At 41.8% G+C, this 25757-nt stretch overlaps 1 protein-coding gene across 2 annotated transcripts in view; it reads left to right on the top strand.

The window, feature by feature from the left end:
* rabgap1l (RAB GTPase activating protein 1-like) overlaps positions 1–25757 on the top strand; it is a 92968-nt gene that overhangs the window by 36946 nt on the left and 30265 nt on the right. For both annotated transcript variants that reach the window (XM_085250991.1, XM_085250992.1), the window contains exons 14-16: positions 16069–16182; positions 22432–22506; positions 23759–23884. In XM_085250991.1, the coding sequence (XP_085107117.1) occupies positions 16069–16182; positions 22432–22506; positions 23759–23884 (315 nt within the window). The remainder of the gene's footprint in view (positions 1–16068; positions 16183–22431; positions 22507–23758; positions 23885–25757) is intronic.

A 25757-nucleotide genomic window follows, 5' to 3' on the forward strand; every position in this document is an offset into this window, starting at 1 on the left:
ATGCCGTCCTGTACTCTTCCAAACCACAGTAAAGACTACGGTGAACTTCTGTGATGTGCAGAGAGGTGCGGGCTTGGTGACTGCCACGCTTGAGAACATGTCCTTTAACTCTAACACAGATTAACTGTGAACCAAAGGAAATAAAAGAACACCCCGTGATTCAGGTGCTTGTAGAACTACCTTTAGCAGCAATAACGTGAAGTAGGGTTGGGCGATATGTAAAAAATCGCCGACAATCATCAGTCCAGTAATCGACGATGGGCGATGTATTTGTGCATGCGCAGACTTTTTGATGGGCGGAGCAATGTAATCATGCACGTTCTGATTTGCAACAAGCACTTGGGCGCACTCTGAGGAGGGGGCACTTGCTCGCAGATGAAAGAGGGTGCTGTTAAAACAGCGCTAATATTATTTTCTGTTGACTGCTTCTATTAGCTCCGTCATTATTAGCAAACTTACTCGTGGGCAAATAAATAAACCGCCCCCTGTAAACACGATCGCCGGTGGGCTCAGCCTATCATCGATAGTCGATATTCATCCAATCGCCCAACCTTAACGTGAAGTGCTGCGGACTGGACTTTGACACACCTTCAAACATCTTCAAATCATCAGATCTCCACCAACAGCTGGCGTGAGGTGTTTATGCTGTTTGATTTTCACCAAAAGCGGTGCTGTGCATTATGGACAAACATAAAGTTTTGTGGTTTGTTAAGAACTTAGCAAAGCTGAGCCATGCTGCCGTGTTCTTCTAGTGTGGACGCTCTTTGCTGGCAACTCTTCCAAACAAGTCACAGTTGTTCAGGCTTTTTTCTAACTATACTGTCGCAAACTTTAACTTTTAACACGCTAACTGAGGCCTACAGATTGTGAGGCAAGCTTGTTGCAGCTGCTGCCTCTTAATTCCTGTGGAAGCAGTGAGGGTGGCCTGAGTTTCTTCAGTCATATCGAGGACAACGCTGATATATTAGAAAGCATCTGCAGCAGTGACGACATACGAGTGCCTCTCCGGTGAACGCGCGTTTGAGGACGTGACATTTAATCAGAGTATTTATGTAATTGTCATGGTGACAAAATGGTCAGTGGTTCAGTTCTCACAGAGGACCTGATTCTTGTCCAAGTGCTCCAGAGCAATAAACAGAACACTTAGCTACCCACTCGTTGCAGAGTGCGCTGGATGGGAACATTGGAAATGTCTAAAATGTGGACTGACCAGCACTCTTCATCCGATGCTTTTAAGTTCACAATTCGATTCCACCTTTGGACCCGGCGAGTGCCACAGGTACACTTTTGTCCATCAGTTGATTCTTTGCTGAGAGCTTTCTCTTCCATCTCGTTTGAGTGCTTTGAGTTTCCCTGCATTGGTTTCACTGGATGAAAGTAACGATCAGCATTTCTGCAGGTTTTTTTTCCACCTTTTGTATCTTAAAATCTCACCTTAGCCTTGAGCACCTGTTTATATTTGTGTGTCTGTAATGGATCTGTGACGTGTATATACTCATGCATGTATAATACCGATTAGTAATCATGTTAAAGCTTGATAAGTTTATACTGGTTAAGAAATTCAAAACAAGTTTTTACATTTTTTCAGAGAAGAAAATGTATCAATTTGTAACCAATAAAAAGCGATTGTTAAATTAAATGGAGGCTTTCTGTAAAACATGCTAACATGTAGATGAATTCTCAACTTTGGAAAAAGGATTAAAGATTTGAACAAAAACTAGGGACACTTTATTAACCACTGAATAAAAATTATAACTGATCTGATAAATACACATTAGAGGTCATTTTTATTAATTTAGTTAAATTGTTACTGTTGCAAAAATGCGAGCTAATTAAAAGTTTAGTTTTCAGATTACTGTTTGTCAACGACAGTTTATGTTGAACTTGAACGATATTTAAAACGTTGGTACTGTTGTCGCCGACATCGTCAGACAGCTGCCGCTCTCACCGCAGAAACTCTCTTCCTGTTTCAAGTGGTTTTTATTGTGACAGGACGGAGCTCGTTAAGTATCGGCGTTGGAAATGCTTTAATCCATTTGTCTTATTACTGCAACGCTAAACTAACATCTGAAGAGTTTTTAAGATTTCTTTTAATACATTCTAATTTAATTTGGCATAATTTCCACTAATATTCCTCTTTTAGCTGTTCAGACACACGAAGACAAACACCTTGACAGACAGCGGAGGACAAACCTGTTTTATTGTTGCCCTCCCTGCAGACCTCAGACACTGAAGCTCTGCCAGAAAACCACTGCCAGCTTCTTTAATTCTCTCTCTAGGCATTTTATCTGAATGAAATACCATAAGCCAGTCAAACTACCCCCTTGGGCCCTCGGCATATTCCTACTCAGACCTGCAGACTTTCCCTGTGTGTCTGAGAGCCTTATCTGGACAACAGGACTGGTTGTGTTGGGCAGGTTAGTAGCGAGAGGCAGCTCGTCTCAAACCATCATTAACACGACACATAGCTTCTCTCCTTTTGTAACCAAATTATAACTGTGTATGTTTTTTATGTTACACAATTAATAATGAGTAAATATTAAGCTAAAAGTCAGATGTTGTGACAGATGGCCTGCGCAGACGTTTTGCCAGCTCTGGTTTTCGCTTGTCTCTGGTGTGTGAGGAAGCACAAAAAGCTCAGATATAATCAAACTGGTTTGCCAGTATTTGTGTTTGAAGTATGAGCCTGGAGCACTGGGAGAATGGCACAGGACATGTTAACCTTCATCTTGGTACTCCCTGGATAAACTGTGGGTCAGACTGTCATGTCTCTGTCTTGGTGTTATACAGCCTCTAACATAACACATGGAAAGGTGCGTACTATAAATGCAGGGGCAAGAAATCACACTACTCGATGTGAAACAAGTGTCTATCTTCTTTCATGGACCCACTAAGTGTTTGACCCAAGATGCCACCTCTATCATCCCCCAGGGTCTTATGTCCCCACATAAGAGGTTCAGCTGTCCTACAGTGAAAATGACAACACACAGAAAATGTCAGATACCTGGGGGATGCACCGAGCTCTCAGTGATGCAGTGTGAGAGGTAGAGAGAGGTGCGTGCCATCAGAGGGGCATCACCTACCAAATCTGTTGTTTCTAGTATAGAAACATTCCAGGCAAAGTGCCACATGACACAAGGTGCTGATGCAGTTCATCAGCTTGTGGAGGAAGTACAGCCAGCCACCTCTCACACATGGTGATATGTTTACCCAGACTGCAGTTTGGTGGTTTTCACCTCTGCAAATAAAACGTCTAACATCTACATCGATGTTTTTGTCCCCTCCCAGTACTCTGTGCCTTTACTTGTTACAGTGTTGCTCCTGTGACACGTTTCTAATGAAGCTGAAACATGTTTATCTGCCCTGAAAATTTCTGTTTTTCAGGCTTCAAAAAGGATGAAGAAGCAATATTTAGACATACAAGTGTACAAGGGTAACTCGAAGTATTTTCATTGTATGAATTGTATTCTTTGTCTTCGTGAAACAAATTTCCCTAATGTTTATGTCTAGTTATTTATGGGTACAAAAAAAATTACCAGGTTGGTTTGTTGCAGAGTGCCCCCTGCTGGACACTCGTATGATGGTTGAAGGGTGTTTCTGCCGTCTGTTTTTCATATTTTCCATTATATTTTTTTTATTTATTGGATGATGAATGAAAATGATTTAACTGGCGAATATCTCTGCAAGTTTCATTTGCATGGCGTCATAAATCTAATGTGTTTATCCAGGATAACTCAGGTGCTTGTGACAGATCACAGATCGTCTTTGAATGACCTTAGTGATTAAATGTTGTATTTCATAGTTTTGTATTACTACTGCAGTGTCTACAATTCCATAAAAAGAATAATAAACTGCCATTACAATTTGTTATTATACATTTTATTTATATATAGATCTATATAGATAGATACAAACTATTAGACAAATTAAAGTCCTCTCATAGTATTATCATCGTATTATTTATTGTATTGTTTTATTACCTTTTATTCTGAAAGAGGGTGCTGTTAAAACAGCACTATTATTATATTTCATTATTAGATATAAAAACAAACAACTTATTTATTACTTTAAAAAAAAATTCTGTTTCTTCATTACTTTGTCCTTTCGCTCTGGGACTGTGTGTACATAATTTCGTTCCACCTCATGTTCACATGTGATGCGAATGACAATAAAGCTCCTTGAATCCTGGTTCGGGAGCAGGAACCAGATTTATTTATTTTTTTTAATCGTTCAACCAAAAAGCTGTTACGTGCGTCAAGTTCCAGTTGCTTTTATATTAAGCCAGCTAATGAGAGCACAGACATTGTCAAACAAGCAAAAGCTATTTTATTTGTTTCTTTTTTAAATAAACTACGTTTTTGAAGTATTTCTTTATTCATAAAGAAAAAACATAAAGACGTTGATGAAAAGTCCTAATGAAGGTAAATGAAATGGAGCTGCAGTTACAGCTGTGCCAGTTTAACTGTGAGGAAAATGAAATTTAGCGTGTGCGTGCACCATGCTCGGCTTATTGAAATGCACAACCAGCCGCACCATTAAAATGCCACGGCAGCGATACAGACACAGATGAATCTGCAATCTGCCAGGCAGGCCAGCTGTTGCCCCTCCACCACCACCCACTGCCCACCCTCCAGGGAAGCCTCGAGAAACTTCCTCACCAGCAAGCAAGCACAAAGGCCTCAAGGGGAGCTGGGTTTTAATTACTGGGCTGTGTCCTCTGAATATCATATCTCACTGCATCACACGGAGGGAAACGAGGGCAAAAAAGTAATGAGGAGTGTTTGTGAAGCCAGGTACGTCCGCAGAGAGGCAGGGTCATTATTGTTTCCCGACGTCTGGCTGTGTTGTGACAAAGGGCCAATAATGTGGTCTGTCTTTGCCTCGCTAACATGTACAATTAGCATCGCTCTTTGGAAGCTCTCGGATACAAAATCTCGGATTAATCAGGCATTTTGGGAGTTTCTTAAATTCATTTCATTCCCTTTGTAACATTTTGAGTTTTCCTCAAACCATAAGGAAGCTCAGTGGAAACAAATGGAAACCATTCTACATTCACAGCTAAAGAAAGATGTTTGCTGAGCATCAGGCTTTATTCTGACCAGGCTTCCTGCAACCAAGAAATGGTCCCATCTTCCTTAATTAGAACAATATTTCTCATTTCATTAATACTAAAGAAGCTTTGCATGATTCAGAGTTAAAAATAATCCTGCTTATTTCATACTGGGCCTCAGCGTGTTTGATAGCTTTAGCTTCACCCTCTCTTTGCCTTCTCGCTGTAAACAGAAGGTTTGAACAGCAGGTGGGTGGGGCTGCTGTGAGGTGACATCACAGAGACCTGAGAGCAGAAAAAAGCACAGAGCCCAAGCTGAAGCCCAACCTCGTGGTTCATATGGATTCACGTAGAAGTACAGTTTACTGCACGTGTTTACAGCAACAGCACGTCTTCTGCCCTGTTTTCAGTGCCGCTCCTTCATTGAAGAAGCTCCATCCAAAGATAGAGGCCAGCTAATATTCTGCCTGTCAGTCACTCAGATTGTCTCCCTGCTTAAGTCATTTCCTCTTCCCTTTATATCTGTGCTTTAGATTCTCCACATTCTCCTTCTGTCTGGGTTTATGCTGTTAGTTTTCTCACTGCGTCTTATTCAGCTGCACAGTTTTCATTTAAAGATGTAAGTTAATAACAAATGAAATGGTGCCTCACAGTGAAACAGACATTTCTTTCAAGCAGTCTCGAGGCTCTGACTTCATATGGACCGTAGTCTGATCGGTTCCAGGGTGCAGCTCTGCAACAGACGGGCTCTTTAACACACCATCCTGCTGCTTCATGCAGCAGCTGTTCCCTAATATGGTGCCGAATGCGCCGCTCCGACAGGGCAGCTCTTTCCTTTGTTGTCTCCTCGTCCCCGTTGGAGACGTCGCTGTCAAAGTCCATCAGATTTCTTTCAACGATCCTCCACCGTGGCTGGCAGAGTGTTAGGATGAGGCCTTCTGAGCACAGGATCGATTACTGGACAGCGTGCAGAGATGCTAACTGTTGGGCCCGCTGGTTTAGAGACTTATTCCCGTTAACGAAGGAATGTCTTTGATCATACAGTTTGAACCAAGACAAATTTAAGTACAGTGATGGCAACATTTAACAATTTGACTGTGTTTCTGTCTTTAGTCACGTGTTTGCTGTTAAGAGCCACGGTGAAACCAGCAGGAAGGAATTTAATTACTGTTTACTGTTTAACTTTCACCATGATTGTACTTTGCAAGATTTCTGAGAGACATTGATTAAAAAAAAAAAGCATTTCATGTTCTGAATGTAGTCTCTAAACTGCGGTTGAGACCTGTTCGCCTCATTTTTCAGCTCTCAGTAACTCAGCTGTTGTCCAGTGTAACTGTCTTAGTTTGGCGTTTATGCCTGCGGACAGAAATAATAGATATTCAGTGCTGGAGTGCCAGGTTAGTGGTACGATCCTCTGCTTTTACCTACAGTCACCGTGTCTTGCTCACTAGCACACTGGGAACTTTAGTTTCTTATAAAAATGTTCTCTGATCTTCGTCAGTTTGAGTCACAACAAGACCAACACAAGCGCACTAAACTAACCGTTCTAGTTTATTTTGCCTTTATTGAACACACCAAGTAATCTATCACAGTCCAGGATGAGGAGAAAAGAGAAAGAAAACCTCCGAGTTCTCCTAAACCTTCTCAGTTTGCTTTCCCTCGGGCTCTGGATACCCTGCAGGCATTTAAGAAACAGACTCTTACATTTTCTCAAGAAGATTGCACACAACTAATCTAACAAGAAAACGGGATTTTGTTTTCACGTAGCCAAATCGGACTCGTAGCTTTTTAATCAGACATTCCCAGAATTATTGATGAGCAGAAAGGAACGTCGTTCTAGTCCTTGTGTGTGTGACCGAGGTTGTTACTGAAGCCAGCGAGCCTGCACTGAAGTATGAAGGCTTTTGTTTTGTTCTTGAATGAAGGTCAGACTGGATTTTATGAGAAACTTTCATGTTTTATTATTAGTTATGCAAGAAATCGTGTTACAGTAACTGACTCTCACACGTTGTGGTATAAATGCACACACACCTCACATCTACCTTTCAGTTTTATTCTGCACGTATGTAAATGATTTATGTCGACCTCGCCGATTGAGCCGATATCCATCTAGTGCACCGCCTTGAAATTATTACATCTCCTTTAATGACTGTGCACCAAATACATCCAATATGTGCATATTTAAGGTAAATAAAATACAGTAAAAGGGTATAAATTACATTTCTGACTTGCAGCCATCTTGTAGTTTTATTGTATAAATATGGAGGGATATTTACATTTGAATCTTTCTGTAATTATTCTCTGCACACATTTTCAGTTCACACGCAGCCTTCATAGCTGCTTCCAGCGCCACCTCTGATTGGCCAGGCTGTCACTTTAGGGCTTAGTGGGCTCTGAGTGTTCAGCTGTCTAAACCCAGCATATTTGGCTTCTGCCTCATCGGTTTAACAAAGCGTGGCTGCCTCTGAGTCGAGGGGTTCACCAGCCAGCACCCGTGGGCTCCTTCCACACCCGGGAGTTGCATAACACTGTCAGAAAAGGAGGGTTACTTGAGAGCTCGCTGCTCTGTAGAACAGTATAATAAGGATGGAGCTGCTTCTGAGATTCTGCATTTACATTTCTACATGTAGAGCATTTAACTGCCACTTTTATCCAAAGAGCCTGACAGTGTGAGAGCAGGTAGGTGGTTCATTATTTCGCTCAAGGACATTTTGACAGGATTTTGTGCTGTTGATGGACAGACTGACTCATGCTTCTGAAGCGAACTGTTGAAGTACTGACCTTGTCATTTTTATAGCCTTACTTCGCTTTGTTCTAACATGCCTCATGTTCAGAAATGATCCGAGGCTCCTCGGTGCCGCAGAAAACCCCACAAAGCCGATTGGTCTGTTCATGGGGCCACGTCGTTCGTTGGTGAGCGACTAATGGAGTCGCTGGCTTCTGCGCCGATGCCTTCCACGATAAGTTTGTTCATACTGTTGGGAAAAAATAATGTAGTTCTAGATCTAACTCAAGTGGCAGAGTAGGGTCCATTTTCTTGCATTGCGATATCAAATAAGCCGTGTTGACACACTCCGCAGCCCTGAACGTTGCTACACGAGAGCTGTGTTTACTATAGTAGCTGCAGCTGAAGCAGACTCCTGCTGGGTCCTGCGTGAGAAAAGGCAACTCTGGGCAGTGTTTTCACTGATTGCTCTAACATCTGCCCAGACACCTATATACTGTATTTTAGTGCCATTAAGACACTTGTTTGCAGTTATACATGTATAAATTTCAATGCAAGGATACAGACAGCATTCAGTCTTCAATTGAATAGACTCTCACGTTGCTTCCCAACATGTATAACATTATAAGTACGTAGCTCCAGAGCACAGCACACCCTTCTGCCTGATACGGTGGAACCTTCCAGTGGAGCAGCATGACGGCATTTGTCAAGGTCACGACCCAGTATGCCTAAAGGTCCCCCGGCTTCATTCTTCCCCTCTGACGAGACGCGAGGGGAAGCCCATGTTAGGTATTTTAGTACCATGGGAGCATTTACTGGATATTGTTTTATAGTGACATTATACAGGAAAACTCTGTCATTCAATAAGGCCCCTTTGTTTTAGTTATTTTTCTCTTTGACCCAAGAATTGATGTGTGAGAATCACAGGCTGGTACAAGGTTGAAATACCACAGAGATCACTCCCTCAGCTACATTAGTTTCTTAATCTTTTAGACGCCTGTTGAAGGCCAAATGGTTTGTTTCAGATTTCACTAATGAAAGAACTCTTCGTTTTGTGCCTTGAAAATATGTCGCTGAGATAATCACAATTGTAGCTGAACTGATACACTACACAAAGGATGCTTCTTCACCCAAGGGCAGGAAGACGCTGCCTTATCTTGGTCTGTACTGGTTTAAACTGAGAATCTGCTGACTCATGAATTTGTCCCTCTATATAAACTGTTGTACTTGTGAATAAAGTTGAGTCAATTTGGGAAGACAACCTGAAGCAGTCTGTTTTCTTGTTCTCCCAAGCTGCTCCCGAGCTCGTACTAACACGCTGAATGGCATGCTTGAATATTGCTTGAGAATATATTTGACTGTGTTACAGACTAAGGTACATTCTCTGCTGATAGACGTCCACGCCTCGAAGGAAGTCGATCCACGGATTAGGCCTTGGAAACCGTTTCCTTCAGCCCAGACCAGGGAAGCTAACCTGTCAACCACATTTAAGACAAAGTGTGGTGTCAACTCGGTCACCCGGCTCCTGAATCATTAGTTTTCAACCATGGCAGGTGTTTGCTTATGTTACCTTCGAGTGTAAAATGAAGGCCCAGCTCCCATGGCTGTAATTAACATTTAAAACATCCCCCATTAAGCAGCTGCCCTTTTACTGCTTTGCTCCCTAAAGCCATAGAAGTAGTTAAGGATCAGTCATTAAAGTCTGCTCTTTTTTTTCTTCTTTCATGTATCTTCATGTATTTGTTCTTTAACTACTACCTACCATCCCTTTTGCTCCAGTGATGTTTTAGCAGATACTATACACAGAGTTAAACGATTATTTCACTTTTTCTCATATTTATAATCAGTTCGTTTAATGCTGATAACCACGTTGTTACCTGGGCAACATTCAAAACGACCACATTGTTTTCTGATTTATAATACATAAGTTCATTAGACTGATGAACCTGGTCTGCAGGAGGTTTCTTCCTGTTAAAAGGGAGTTTTTCCTTCCTACTGTTGCCAAAGTGCTGCTCATAGAGCGTCATACAATGTGTGTCTACCTTACAATACAAAGCACCTTGAGGCGACTGTTGTTGTGATTTGATGCTGTATAAATAAAATTGAATTGAACTGAATGTGTTATTCAGCACCTTTAATCAGGTAAATGTCCTTGTGCAGTTCTTACTTTGACTTTCTTTTGTTCTGTCTTTGCTCCGTATCAGAGAAGGTACTTTTTCATTTTTCACTGTTATTGGGCTGTTTCAGTGTCCACCTCTTTAGATGCAGGGCGATGCCTACAGAAGCAGAAAAATCCGTATTTATTAGTTTTTGGTTGCAGTCATAGCTTTCCTTCATAATTTTGGTTCTATCGTCAGAAGTGGATACTCGAGGCTTAAAGGCCACGTTTATGTTACAGTTCATCCGAAGCGCTGACAGTTTTTACTGGATGGACTAAAAACCCATTTAAAGTGCTTACAACTAAATTTGTGTATTAAATAATGATTTGAACACACTTGTTTATATGTCACAGTTGAGCATGAAAGTGTGTTTCTCACAGAGGAAAGCCTCCAGAGCTGCTTCCATCAGTCAGCTTTGTGTGGCTAATGAAACGCTGGTGGATGTAGACAGATGTGGAGGTTGAGTGCAGGTTTGGACATATCAGCAGTTTTTATTTTTAGCCGTGCGTGTTAAGTAGGTAACCTGTTGGAGAGGTCTGAGTAATGGACTGTCTGCCCAACAAGCCCCCAGGCTGCGATTACAGAAGCCTGTTGTTCTTCTCCGGGTACTTGTATCGCTCCCCTTGCTTTAAACCTCTTTCTCGACTTCTGTCTCATCTGTCTCTGCTTGTTTATCCATCTTGATCTCTCCCCGTGCCGTTCTGCAGTGCTTTCTGCTTCTCTTGTTCTTCTCTCGTTAGTCTTTTCTCTTTTTGATCTCGTTTTCTACCTTTAGTCAGCTTTAAACCCACCAAGGGGCACAAAAATGAAGCGTTGCATGGACACGGTAGTGTTGAATCAGGACATCAGGTCATGTGACGTCTGTTTGTTTTTGCGTGGTGTCAGAAGACGAGTCTGTTTGGTGGGTGTTGTTTGCTGCTCTGACGGCTGCCCCCCCCCCCCCAATGATTACGCCTATATTACTGCATTTCTGTTTTCAACAGGCTTTACTGATGAACTGACCATTTCAGGCTCACTAACTCTCTCCTGTGGAGCAGCTCACAAACTTGTGCATGTTCTGATTTCCCCAGAAATCCTTTCTTCTACCTGTTGTGTACACGAACATCTGCAGTCGCCTTCCTTTTTGGGTTACTGGAGGATTACCCGTGGCTAAGAATAGCTTTGACTTTTCTTCAGATGGTGCTCCCACCTTGGTCTTATCGCAGCCGCAGATCCTTCGTCCTACTGTTGCCCCTGTCTGGTAGCTAACAATCACTAGCAGCCTTCTGGATCCCCCTCATTGTCTTTTCTGTTCCTTCTCCTGTGGCAGCTGTAAAAAGATATTCGAGCTAAAGGCGCTTTGGATTGTGGCGATTGCGGTAGCGATGCTGTGCACGCTGCTTCTGTCCGCGCTACACTCGTTGATAACGTCCAGCTCTCTGGTGACCTCGGATGACCCCGAGGTGCCAAAGTGTGCTGGGCTCTCTCCCATGTGGGGAAACACTTTGGGATTTTCCCCATTAGGCATAAAGCATGCCAGTGAAATACATAACAGGTATATAACCACAGTCACCCTGCTTATTGTTACGATTCTAGTTTCCTGGAAGGTTTGATGACCATTAATGTTTATGCTACTGTGAGGAATGAGTGGCCTTTCCTCATTGGCTGAGCCACAACTTTGCATTTCATAGAAAAGTAAACCGGCACATAAAGATGTGGACGGTCAGTATTGGAGAAAAGGTTTGTCTTGTATTTTTGCATAGTAACACCGTACTGCTGAAATAGCTTTGCACAGTTGCTCTCTGCACTGAAAATGACAGAAGATGACTCAAATATTTAGGTGGCCATGTGGAGGTGGAGAGGGATAGAAAAGCAAGGAAATGAGGTAGAAAAGAAGACAAAAGAGATCATAGAAAGCAGGAGGAAATAGAGAAAGCAATAGAAGCGAGGTTACAGTGTGAGATGAAGTGGAAAGTACAATATGGAAATAGAAAATGGGAGAAGATAAGCTTGAAAAGCGAACAAAGGAGGAAAGAATTCAAGGAGAGGAGGAAACTGGAGAGAAGAGGAAGAAAGGATATAAACAAGAAGGAAGGACATTAAGCTGCTTAGAGGACGTCCTGCCTTTTTTCTTTTTTTGGTGTTTTTTGAGTAATGAGGCTGTTAATTAGCAGAGGCATGCATGGTTTATTAAATCAAACTGTTTACAACTTTCACTGTCAAGCAGATTCCTGCTGGTCCATGATGATGCTGCAGTGGTAATTACAGTGTCATAAATGGGTTTATTAATCCTGATGGAGTAACTACGAAAATATTCCATTAATAATTACCCTATAATTATTTTAAAGGTTGTTTTTAACAAACGAAGTTGATGTCTAGTCTTTCTGTGACTGTACTTCAAGAAGACAGAGAAGGAATGCAGCATAAAAACACCAACAAGTTTCCTCACGCTGTTATTAATTTACCCATGTAATCTTAATGTGTTGACATAATTGGTTTAGGCTACACCAGGTCGAGGTATCAAACCTTCACAACTTTGCAGACGTTCCTAAAGAGCAGCATCGTTTTAAATATTTTTCCAGCTTGGTCCCATATCACACACTCCCTCCTCTACAGAGCTCATTAAAGCGTTACGCTCGGCTGTGCCAGCGGCTTCCATCAAACGCGTGTGTGGTTCATGTATGTTTGGGCATTTTCACTCATTTAACAGAAGACTGTTGTAGGATACGAGCCTCATAATAAGCAGACAGTTACGATTAGCTCATTGATGACTTTAATTTAGTGTTGTAGTTATAAATTCACTGTAATGTGGTGCGTAACTGTGTTTCTAGTGATTTTCCAACATTAGCCAACTCATTCTTTGTAGTGAATGACTTAAAGTCTGGCATGACTTTATTTTCTACATTTTAAATTGCAAAACAGAACGAACATTAAAAACCATCTGCAGCTCAACAGCTGTATGAAGGTTTGACGCCCCGGGCGACTCGAGGCAGGAGCAAAATCTTTATATAAATAACTGTTTTTTTTATTGTAAACTATTATAGATGGATGAAGTCTGATATTCGGCCCCTGGCCAGTGTTAAACCAAAGCCTTTGCATTTACATAGTAATGCATCATAAATGTTATGATGACACTGCAAAACTCTGTTTGCTTTGTTTCGTTTAATGTTGTATCACCAGCTTAATGTGTAAGTTAGTCTGTAGGCACTACAGTATATCTGTTATGCTTGTTGAATCAGCAGCCATCATAAAAACCATTCTAACCAGTATAGAGAGCTGTGTAAATCAGCTCGCATTGTAGAAGACTGCTTTTCCTCTTTGAGGTACTTTCAATTCAATTTTTATTGAATTTATATAGCGCCAAATCACAACAGCAGTCGCCTCAAGGCGCTTTATATTGTACAGTAGATCCTACCATAATAGATACAGAGAAAAACCCAACAATCATATGACCCCCTATGAGCAAGCACTTTGGCGACAGTGGGAAGGAAAAACTCCCTTTTAACAGGAAGAACCTTCGGCAGCATAACTAAGGGAGGATTCAGGGTCACCTGGTCCAGCCCTAACTATATGCTTTAGCAAAAAGGAAAGTTTGAAGCCTAATCTTGAAAGTAGAGATAGTGTCTGTCTCCTGAATCCAAACTGGAAGCTGGTTCCACAGAAGAGGGGCCTGAAAACTGAAGGCTCTGCCTCCCATTCTACTTTTAAATACTCTGCAGGCCTACTTGTTGTTCCTAGAGCGAGAGCGAAGTGCTCTAATAGGGTGATATGGTACTACAAGGTCATTAAGATAAGATGGGGCCTGATTATTTAAGACCTTGTATGTGAGGAGCAGGATTTTGAATTCAATCCTGGATTTAACAGGAAGCCAAAACAGGAGAAATCTGCTCTCTCTTTCTAGTCCCTGTCAGGACTCTTGCTGCAGCATTTTGGATTAGCTGAAGGCTTTTCAGGGAGTTTTTAGGACTTCCTGATAATAATGAATTACAGTCGTCCAGCCTGGAAGTAATAAATGCATGAACTAGTTTTTCAGCATCACTCTGAGACAGGATATTTCTAACTTTAGAGATGTTGTTACTGGAGGCCAAGGTAATGCCATCCAGAGGAAGAATCTGGTTAGAGACCATATTTCTAAGATTTTCAGGGCCGAGTACAATAACCTCAGTTTGATCTGAATTAAGAAGCAGAAAGTTAGCGGCCATCCAGGTCTTTATGTCTTTAAGACATTCCTGCAGTTTAACTCATTGGTGTGTGTTATCTGGCTTCATGGACAGATAGAGCTGGGTGTCATCTGCATAGCAGTGAAAATGTATGCTGTCTTCTAATGATGCTGCCTAAGGGAAGCATGTATAATGTAAACAGAATTGGTCCTAGCACTGAACCCTGTGGAACTCCATAATTAACCTCAGTGTGTGAAGAGGACTCTCCATTTACATGCACAAACTGGAGTCTATTAGATAGATATGATACAAACCACTGCAGCGCAGTACCTGTAATACCTACAGCATGTTCTAATCGCTCTAATAGGATATTATGATCAACAGTATCGAACGCTGCACTGAGGTCTAGCAGGACAAGCACAGAGATGAGTCCACTGTCAGAGGCCATAAGAAGATCATTTGTAACCTTCACTAAAGCAGTTTCTGTGCTGTGCTGAGCTCTGAAACCTGACTGAAACTCTTCAAATAAACCTCTGCAGATGATCTGTTAGCTGTTTGACAACTACTCTTTCAAGGATGTTTGATATGAAAGGAAGGTTGGAGATTGGCCTATAATTAGCTAAGACTGCTGGGTCTAGAGATGCTTTTTGAGTAAAGGTTTAACTACAGCCAGCTTGAAGGCCTGTGGTACATAGCCGATCATTAGAGATAGGTTGATCATATTTAAGATCAAAGCATTAATTAATGGCAGGACTTCTTTGAGCAGCTTTGTAGGAATGGGGTCTAAAAGACACGTTGATGGTTTGGAGGAAGTAATTATTGAAGTTAACTCAGAAAGATCAATTAGAGAAAAAGAGTCTAACTTAACATCAATGGTACTAAGAGTAGCTGTAGATAATATTACATCTGTGGGATGATTACTGGTAATTTTTCCTCTAATGATTAAAATGTTATTAGTGAAGAAGTTCATGAAGTCATTACTAGTTAACGTTAAAGGGATGGTTGGCTCAACAGAGCTCTGACTGTTTGTCAGCCTGGCTACAGAGCTGAAGAGAAACCTGGGGTTGTTCTTATTTACTTCAATCAGTGATGAATAGTAAGATGTTCTGGCTTTGCGGAGGGCTTTCTTATAAAGCAGCAAACTATTTCTCCAGGCTAAATGATGATCCTCTAAATTTGTGACATGCCATTTCCTCTCCAGATTACGAGTCATCTGCTTTAGGCTACGTGTTTGAGAATTATACCACGGAGTCAGGTACTTCTGATTAGAGACCTTAGTTTTCACAGGAGCTACAGTATCCAGAGTCGTACGTAGTGAGGACTTAACTTAAAATCTTAACTACTGTCACGAAAGGAAAAACTCAAAGTTTTATTCTTTATTTTTCTCTCTGTTTGTGTCTGTGATTCACACAAATGCACATCAAGTCCGACCAGGCTCAGCGCTGGTTTATCTTCAGCTTACAGTGAGTTGTTGGAGAACACTCTGCTTCCAGTCCTCCCTCGGCTGTGTTTGCAGTGTGTGTGTGTGAGTGAGAGGGGGGGAAGTGACATAGCACGTTGTCTGTGTGTGTATGCTTGTTTGTGAGTGAGAAGCACATTGCAAAATAAGCAGCCGTGCTCGGTGTGTGTGTGCACTGCAGTGCTGTGGATTAGACTGTGCAGACGAAGCGACTGGAGCCCGGGGAGGGCTGTTGCAGGAGAAAAGAGGGAAGACTAATACACAAACACAGTGACATGTTGGTTTGTTTCGTACCTGTGAACTGATACTGTCAGTTCTGACTTGAGCACAGTACGTTGCCTCCTTTTCCACTGCATCCACTTCTTTTCCATTTCCAAAGGGTGAAAAGATGAAAATGTCCTGAACTCCTGCATGCTGACCCAGTAAAATCCCCCTTTCCACTGTACCGTACCACAGATGTGGTATAGGTTTTTCTGGGGGTATAAACACTTGACTTGGCATGTGTGTAAAGAGCATTTATTTCATTTATGTTGCAGGACTCGGCACAGGAAAGTGTCATCACCCGTGACATCCACCGCACTTTTCCTGCACACGACTACTTCAAAGACTCTGATGGAGACGGACAGGACTCGCTGTACAAGATCTGCAAGGTAAGCCTGACACGTGACAGTAATAAGATCCAGATATCATTATCATTATTATAAAATAAGCTCTTGGTTACAGTAGTGTGGTACTTTGCCTTCTTTATGGCAGAATTGTTTTAAGCGCTAAGCTAAGAGTTAATTCTTGTATGTGTGGTAAAACTAACCTGTTCCTGGAAGGCCGGCCATCATTTTTAATAATCTTTTTGGTCTGGCATGGCTTAGTAGGAATTAGCTTGGCATTTCAATCTGGCTCCACAGTAAATGATTGACAGTGCACACTGAGGCATCGACACCAACCCTTCCTACACGTGACCTACTGGACATACGCACCACTCTGTGGACGGTCATTGATCTTTTCTTCCAATTTCAAAAGTGGAAAAACACAGTGGCTGTTATGTAGGTGGGAGATTTCTTCATATTGCCAACCAAAAAAGATTTTTGAGTATGAAAGTCGAGGCGATAAGTAAGCCGTATAATTGCAAAATACTTGAGACTTGTTAAGACAACGAGACAAAACGTTGCAGCCTTTGTTCGACATAATCGGGGATAAACCGCAGAGTTGAAAGGATGTTGGGGCATGCCCTACATGCATGTGTTTTTCATACAACAATATAATGTAAGTTCCAAAAGTAATACAGTAAAATCTTACCTCCATCCATGCATACACGTAAAATATTTAACAGGGAATAGCCACAAATGGACACCCCTGTAATACGGCTTTGCCTTCTCTCAGTTAAAATGATAGAGTCCCCAGTGGACTTGGGTCCTGAGGTAATTCTCTGTGAAATAACACGGTGCAGACAAAAGCCAAGGTCGTATAAATCCAATCTTAATCTCTGACTGTCCTCCTCTTAGCCTGATTGCAGCTGTGTGCTCATCCAAGATGTTTATGCATAGATGTATTTACCCAACTTTACTCGGGTCCATAGTTTGTTGTACAAAGACGCAGTTTTTGTAGTTTTGCCTCTGTACACCACCACGGGCTTTAGACCTGTTCCCATGATGCATCATCACAAATGAAGCAGATATAATGTCTGAAGTTGATTCAAAGTGTTGAATTAGGTTCTTATAGCTTCTCAGTGGACTTTAAAATGAGACTCAAAGATTGATTTTCATGGTTATCAAGAACAGTTTGGAGGAGGTGGGGCCATCAAGTCTGTAATCAGGAGGAGTGTTCGTTCAGCTAAAGCAGGGGTGTCCAACTCCAGGCCTCGAGGGCCCGGGGTCCTGCAGGTTTTAGATCTCACCCTGGGTCAACACACCTGAATCACATGATGAGTTCATCACCAGGCCTCTGGAGAACTTCAGGACATTTAAGGCTACGTCCACACGTACCCGGGTATTTTTGAAAACGCAGATTTTTCTATGCGTTTGCACCTTTCGTCCACACGTAAACGGCGTTTTCAGTCACCGAAAACGGAGATTTTTAAACTCCTGCCAGGGTGTAAATTTTTGAAAACTCAGTTTTTGCGTTTACGTGTGGACGAGAAAAACGGAGAAAACGCAGCATCAAAGGCGTGCGCATTTTTTGACGTCACACTGTGCGCCACGTTATTGTTTCGGTGTAATTAATTTCTACAATGGCGGACTTACACAAAATACCATTACTGTTAATTTTACTGTCTGCAGTGTTTAAATGCTTACATATACACACAGGACTCTGCTTCTATGCGCCATCTTTGTTTACACTTTCCCACCCAGGCTGACTTCTGATTGGCCAACATTTCTACACGGATAGGAATATAGCGCCACCTGCTGCTTTGGCGTGTTGCTAGCAGCGTTTTCCTTCGTTTTTGGCTTTTACGTGTGGACGGGATTTTTTTTTTTTTTTTTTTTTTAAAAACGAAAACGGAAAATCTCAGTTTTCAAAAATACCCATGTACGTGTGGACGTAGCCTAAATCAGCTGTGTTGGATCAAGGACACATCTAAAACCTGCAGAACACCGGGACTCGAGGCCTGGGGTTGGACACCGCTCATCTAAACACAGAAGGTATAGAAGTTTGTGCAAACTGTCAGTTAGAAGTTAGACTTGACTCTAAACCTCTTAAAACAGCCTGCCCGACTGAAAATTGTCTGTAATTTCCAAATGATTAATGGAAAATTTAGATTTAACAACCTGGTGTGGCGTGTCCAAAAAATCGGGCTCTAAGTATATATAACCAACAGATGTATAACAAACACAGAAACAATGACAGATGACGCTAATGTAAGATGTAACCGAATGATATGGAAGAAAATTTTAAGGACAAGTCTCAGAAATGCTCATCATGCAAAATATCTGACGTTCTTCATGAAACAGTGTTACACAGTTACACTTCTCCTGAAGGGCTGTGCTGCAATATAAAGTGGAATCTGAGGTATTTCAGTATTCTGTGTCTTAACATAAAGATTTTGTCGATCTGATTCTTGGTTTTGGGTAAATATGAAATGAGTTTGGTTATTTCTGACCACAGAGGAAAATAAGACGGCTTATCTAAAGCGTATACGCTAAATAACGATGTGGATAAGGCCTCGTGCTGCACCCACACTGGTATGTTTTGCCTTTAAAATCAAAACTAGGTTTAGAGGGAGGAAGAAGAACTCCATGTGTTTTCCTGGCACTGCAGAAGTAGAGTATGGTTGGTCAGCGCTTTGGGAGAACCTGTCAGGAAGGTTTAACATCCAGTCTGGACCCAACTAGGTCAGTGGCGAGCTAGCCTTCATTTGTATGCAAATCCATGTAGATTTGCTGCTGATAAGGTTGGTTGGATCTTCGGGCATGAGCGGGTTACAGGCACAGAGGATCCAGCACAAAGTTTCTCTTCCTCTTTCTATCCTACTCAGTAATAAGCCTAACCTTTATTCTCCAGGGAAGGACGTCGTCTCTCCCTAGTTATCGTCAGTTTCAGTCAGTTTGACTGAAGCTATGATATAAAACGCCCAACATTTACTGTTGCGCTGAGCGTGCCCTCTGGAGAAGATTGAGGTTAACGAGCTAGTGCTGGGATTCAAAGCTTTCAGATGCTGGATACAGGAGTAAGGGAATATTTTCTGTTTCCATGGAAATGGGACTTTAACCAAGAGAGGGGAAAGTTAACATGGTATCATGTAAGCATGGCTCATCAGCCAGATTAATGCGGTGTGTTTGTGTGCACATGTTTTTCAGGATATTAGTTTTTGTTCGGGTGATGGATACTCTGATCAGAGTTTGCTCCTCTTCTAAAGTTGCTTCTTTCCTGAAATGAAAACAACAATTTAAACTCATTGGAGCTTCAGACTGTTTGCCAGCAGTGAGGCAACCACACACACATTGTGACTTTTATACTATGATTATCAACACATTTCCACCATTGTATACTTCACACGTTAGAACAGAAAAATCTGCTCGTTCGATATTAGGATTCGAGCATACTTCGTAGACGGCAATAATCCCTCTGATCCTATTATCTGCTCAGGCTAACAAATTTAGATTTCACCCACCAGGACCTCCCCCATCCATCTGTCAGCGTGCACTTCTCCCAGCCGAGTAGGGGACGTGTGAATGCCACACTCCATCAAGCATGTCAGCTTGTAGATTGCGCTCCAGACAGCTCCACAAGACTTCCCCATTACCTCCACATCAAACCCCAAATTAGCTGAACCGATCAGCTGTGGAGCTCTGGACGTCCACGCTCATTTTTCAGGTGTGGAAACGGGGCGACAGTCTTTGAACCCAATGTTTGACTGCTCCTGTAGTCAGTGTCCAGCCAGCGAATGAGCATCCTGCCAAAATATCGGTGGAAGATATTGAACCGTTACCGTCCTTTTGAGTGATTATAAGAAAACAGGTTTAAAGAGTGTTTCATGGACTTGTAGTTCCCCTCGCGCTTCACCAGCCGAGCAGCTGCTTAATAAAGGGGAGCTTACGCAGTTCTGGGGCTGCTGGCCTCTCAAACATTGAGCTTTCATGTCACTTAAGCACACTTGCTTATAAGCAAAGAGTGCAAGGTGATTGATATTAAAATAGACGCGGTGCCCCTCTTACTGCAGGTGTTGGGATCACACCTGTGTTAGTGCCGGTCTTCCCGTACACGTGTAAGCAAACCAGAATGTAAGCTGTCCAATCGCTCTTTTCGCTCGAGTGTAATTGTTTTAAGTCACTTCTTGTTTACACGGTGAAAAGCCTGTCTATTGGCTCATTAGCATGATTGGTGGGGTGTGTCAGCTACCAACAGAGACATTGCCTCTCCCGAATGGTCATCTGAAGGTTATTCTCCTGGATCAGTCACTTTAGTGACTAACTAGCCAGCTCTCATATCTACTGTAAGACATGTTTTGCATTTTGTGGAAGAAACACTGAAGAATTTCTTCAGATTTGGCACAAACACTCACAAAGGTCAAAGGTGCACGCTGACCTCACATAAGATGTTATTAAGCCACCGTGCAAGATTTACAGTAATGGTGACAGAATTTTACATAAATGTAAAATGATAAAGTCATTTATAATTAGGGGAAAGACATCCATACAACAGTGACTGCAGCCGGTGGGTCGTCTCTCTTTCTGTGGGTTTTGTTTCTCAGCCTGTGAAATGAGTTTGAGCACTCTTTTGGACAACACCAGCTGGTTCAGGCTTAATACAATATGACCTTAAATGTGCAGAGCCAGTTTGAAATGACAGTTTTATGCAATCCAGACTATTATATACTCCGCCCTCGTTTGAGAACAGGCAGGATTCTCATTCGCTCTTAAGTTATTGGTAAATGAAAGAGATTCTAGTATTTTAAAGCTGCTCATGCATTTTGGATGTATAGAGTTAAGTTTGGGGGGTTTAGCTCAGCAAAACTGAAATGCCGTGTATACATGCTGGTGTTCTGAGACTAACTGGAGATGAGCAAGGCACCAAGCTTTGAAGATGAAGTGGTGTATGATTATTTGTTAAGTGTTTTCACTAAAACCAAATGTTACCAGTCCATGTAGTCACAAGAAACACACTTTTCAGGACAACTCGGTTATACTTCAGCGTCGTCCTGTAGCTCTGCTTATGTGTATTTTAACCTACACTTGTGAGTTAGGTACAACTTCCCCCCTTTTGTCTTTTATTATTTGTGGCATAGATTCAAAAAGGTGCTGGAAACATGATATGATAGCCTCGCGTAGTTGCTGCAGATTTCTCAGCTGGAAAATCCATCAGATTGGTTCATTGTGGTCATGTGGGAATGGACGCGGGCAGCAACGATTCTCTGTGGTGTTTAAATGATGTTCAGTTAGTACCAAGAAAATACACCCCACACCATCACCAGCCTGAACCGCTGATACAAATCAGGATCCAGTCTTTCATGTTTTTACTCTAAATTGTGACGCTACCATCTGAATGCTGCGGCAGAGACTCTTCAGACCAGCCAGCCTTTTTCCAGTTTTCTGTTGTCCAGTTTGTGGGTTCCTTTGCTGTGAGCTTGCAAAGTTTGGTAATAGATAGCAGTTGTCAGCAGATCTTATTAGGTTTCCTGATTTACCTGGATAATAAAAGGGAACACGGATTTTTGTTTTTAAGCCTGAATATAAATAAAGTCTTAACCATCCAGCAATGTCACAGAAACCCTCATAGCGGCGTCCAGTCGATTGCAAAGATGATATACTCTTATCAGTTCCAGTGTGCCTGGTTAACACCTGGGTGGGTCCAAAATAAGTCAGCTTTTATTTAAAACAAACAGCTAGTTGTACTGTTAATGCCTTCTCACCGTGGCTGATCGTCTCGTTACACAGCACTTTGGCCCCAAACCTCATACTCGCATCAAAGCTTAATGGCACTGTGCTACTGTTAAATGTGGCCTCAACGATGCAGATTTTTCGGCTCTAAGGGTTTTGCTCTGCCAGCTAATGAGTTTTCACAGGTAAATATTAGATTTTTCCTTTTAGATGCAAGAAAACATGGTAGATGTTAAAGCTCCAGAAAGAGCTGCACAAAGTCAGAACAGTGAAGTTGCATCCGACTCTGAAAACACTGAATCTGAATGCTGGAAGGTGATGTAGCACCAGACTGACGCTGGTGGCTCAGAACAATGTAAGCTGCTCCATAACACACTGGGCTTGTTCAGCTGTGGCTGATGAAGTTGTTTTATGGTTAATGCGAGCAGCAGGCTGCAGCACAGTACAAGAAATGATCTTAATAAAGGTTTTAACACTACGCTGTTGCATTTTGCATTTTAAGCAAACTGACTCAGATACTCGTGCTGCTGATGGGAGGAACCTAATGGAACTGGTTTCTGTCTTTTGTCATTTGCTGTTTTCCTGCAGGCCTACTCGGTCTACGATGAGGAAATTGGTTACTGCCAGGGTCAGTCGTTCCTCGCTGCTGTTCTCCTCTTACATGTAAGTAAACTTCTCATCCATCCATCAGCTGTTCACTGTACATCAGATGATCCAACGCACCAGTTAGCACTGTTTGCTAAACACATGCTTGTGCTCATGCATATTCATTTATGACTTTTACACAGACTCGTTGTGCATTTGCAAAAGAATTTGCCTGCAGTGTTTCTCCCTGGCTTTCAGAATAAAAGCTTTCTGTCGCTGCTTAAATGTAACCTTGATTCTCCTACATCTGCAGATGGCACTCAAACAAATGATCAAGGTTAACACGAGCAGCGTGCTCCTGCACCGAGACTTTACTGTCTCTACAAACAGTTTCCTGGCTTGTACAAAGTATAATAAAGCAGCAGGGTAATATAACACACTGAATGAGATGATGTGGATGAAGAGAAGGAGTGAGAGAATCGATTCCTTTCACACACACGTTCAAGGTCACAAATCCATGTTTATAGTACCTGCATGCTGTGTGTAAAGTGACTTTGTACAAATATTACCTCAAATTTGATGTGAGCAAGTTTTTAGAGGACACATGAAGGACAGACAGTGGAGTTGACACATGGGGTAAGAGAGCTGTGGAAGTTTGGTCAAAGTCCAAATGGCGAGGGCAGCAGAGGTTAAAGAGGAGTGAGATGTCGTGGGAGAGAGGAGTAGGGATGAGGTCGGAGAGATGTGCACAAGAGCTGCACGTTTGTTGAAGGCATGTGAAGGTGAGGAGCTGGCTGCAGAAGGAGGACACAAGGAAAAAGTTATAGAGGAGGAGAAGGCTGTAAAGATAAAGGGGACAGCAGCAGTGTAAGAAAGAGGGGTTACACAGGAGGAGGAGGAGGAGGCGGCGTGTAATAGAGGGAGGAGGGAGAGGTTATAGAGGAGATGTCAGGAATATTAATAGAGGCTCAGGTTTACCTGCAGGAGCCCATTCAGTCCCAAACACATACTGTCACTCTGATTAAATATCACCTCACAGTCTGTGAGAGCGTGCACGTGAAGGAGAGAAGCCGTGCACACACCGAGAGACGAGCACAGCGTTAAGCGTTCTCTCCTGCTCCTCGTCTTCACACATGCACACACATGAAACTTGTTTTAGTCGCATCTTCCACAGCTGCACTGTTTCCCTCCACTGTTAGGTGACGGCCATGTTTGAGTCTTCTCGAGGGAGCTGCTCTGTCCTTTTGTGTCAGCAGGAACACATTTCGGATATTTAGCTGTTGTCATTTTTCCAAAGTGTTGCTGATTGAGGTTATCCACATGATTTCAGATGCCCGAGGAGCAGGCCTTTTGTGTTTTGGTAAAAATCATGTATGAATATGGCCTGAGAGCTCTCTACAAGAACAACTTTGAAGATCTTCACTGCAAGTTCTACCAGCTGGAGAGGCTGATGCAGGTTAGTCGAGCAACCTTTTACATTTTTAAATCAATCAATGGGACCCCGACAGGAAGGACGGTCTGCATCACACTGCTTTCTGTTTGTAGGTTTAGTTTTGTCTGTCATGTTGCTGTTGTGCACGACCTGCTCCCTCATTCTGGGCTACTTTTTATTTGGAGCTTAATAAGCTTCACTTTGGACCGTAGTCGGTGAAATGAGTAAATATGAATTGGGTTAAGCTTCAGATTAAAGCATATATCAGTCTTGACTGTGTTTGGGAGTATTTTAAAAGCTGTTTTTGGAAAGTGGATTCACTTTGGGAGTCGTAGTCAGCTTGGACGTGATTGTTTTTACACAGGACTCAGGCCTACCTTCATTTTTTACAAATCAAGGACAGTTTGCTGCTGATTACGAGCTCTGTTAGAGCTGCGAGTCACCTAGCATGCGGGAATAGCTCTTTCCACTTAGTTGCCTTTGTTGTCTTTGGTCATTTGCAACACATTTTTTGATCTCACTACTTAGTTGCAGAAATTTGAATGATTGTGGCTCAGAGGCCGTGCAGTTACAGCTCGACATTAAAATCGATCCCATCTGTCTGCTTCTTGACTTAAATGCCATGAAGTTCACTTGTGATACAGACCAGTCTCAAGGACCATTCATTTACACTAGATTTCATTTTCCAGCATTGGTACTTTCCTCATAATGGAGCTGTTTAATAATTACTGATTAAATGCATGAACCAGTGCACTAAACAGAAAAAGACTTTAACTCGGTAAGTTTGAGTCTACTCGTGCTTTAGAGGACGTAGCCAGTTATTGTGTCATATTTGGACTGTAACATGTTGCCTTGTTGACGCCTGTCTTTCATTAAAACAAAAAAATCTATATTTCAGAGTTGAGTATAGATTTGCAGCCTGTGTAGGCTTTTTCTCCTTTGAGGATAATGAGTGCTGATGTCCCATCCCACTCAGGTATTACAACCTAAATCCACCGAGTTGATCTTGGCGCCTAAATCCGTCCTGCCTCTGCTAGCAGTCACCCGTCAGCATGAAGACAGTTGGTTTAGTGCAATCACATTAGCTCAGTGCAATGATACCATCTGATAATATAGAGTACCGTATTCTCCGCACTATAAGGTGCACTTAAAATCCTTTAATTTTCTCAAAAATCGACAGTGCGCCTTATAATAATAAGATAATAAGAATTATCCAGATTATTTTAAAAAAAGATAAAGATATTGTGCTTGATAAAACTAAAGACATTGCAAATGAATTTAATGATTTCTTTGTAAATGTTGGCTTTAATTTAGCAAAAGAAATTCCAGAGTCAAGAAATAATAATGACCTAAATAAACATATTACTCAGAATGTGTCCTCCATGTTTATTGGTGCTGCAACTCATAGAGAAATAATTAACATTGTGAAGACATTTAAAAATAAAAAGTCCACTGACTGTTTTGGTATTGACATAATATTAGTTAAAAGTATTATAGAATGTATAGTGCAACCTTTCGCATACATTTGTAATCTGTCCTTCCGAACTGGTGTGTTTCCCTCACAAGTGAAAATAGCAAAAGTTATTCCAATCCATAAAAACAGAGAGATGTCAGTTTACCAATTATAGGCCAATATCACTACTCCCACAGTTCTCAAAAATTTTAGAAAAGTTATTTGTTAATAGACTTGATAAGTATATTGAGAAGCATAATCTCCTAAGTGATAACCAATATGGCTTTAGAGTGAAAAGGTCCACTTCGATGGCAGTGATGGAACTTGTTGAAGGGATATCTAATGCTATAGATAATAAGGAATATACTGAATCTGGGTCCTAAACTCTGTCAACTTCAGGTCCCAAAGTCAAACAAATGCTGCAGCATCACTGTGAGTTAAAAA

Source organism: Mchenga conophoros, linkage group LG17 (assembly GCF_057382185.1).
Source record: "Mchenga conophoros isolate Kocher_MC1m ecotype Shallow Benthic linkage group LG17, M_conophoros_male_GT1.1, whole genome shotgun sequence".
In the NCBI taxonomy this organism is placed as follows: Eukaryota; Metazoa; Chordata; class Actinopteri; order Cichliformes; family Cichlidae; genus Mchenga; species Mchenga conophoros.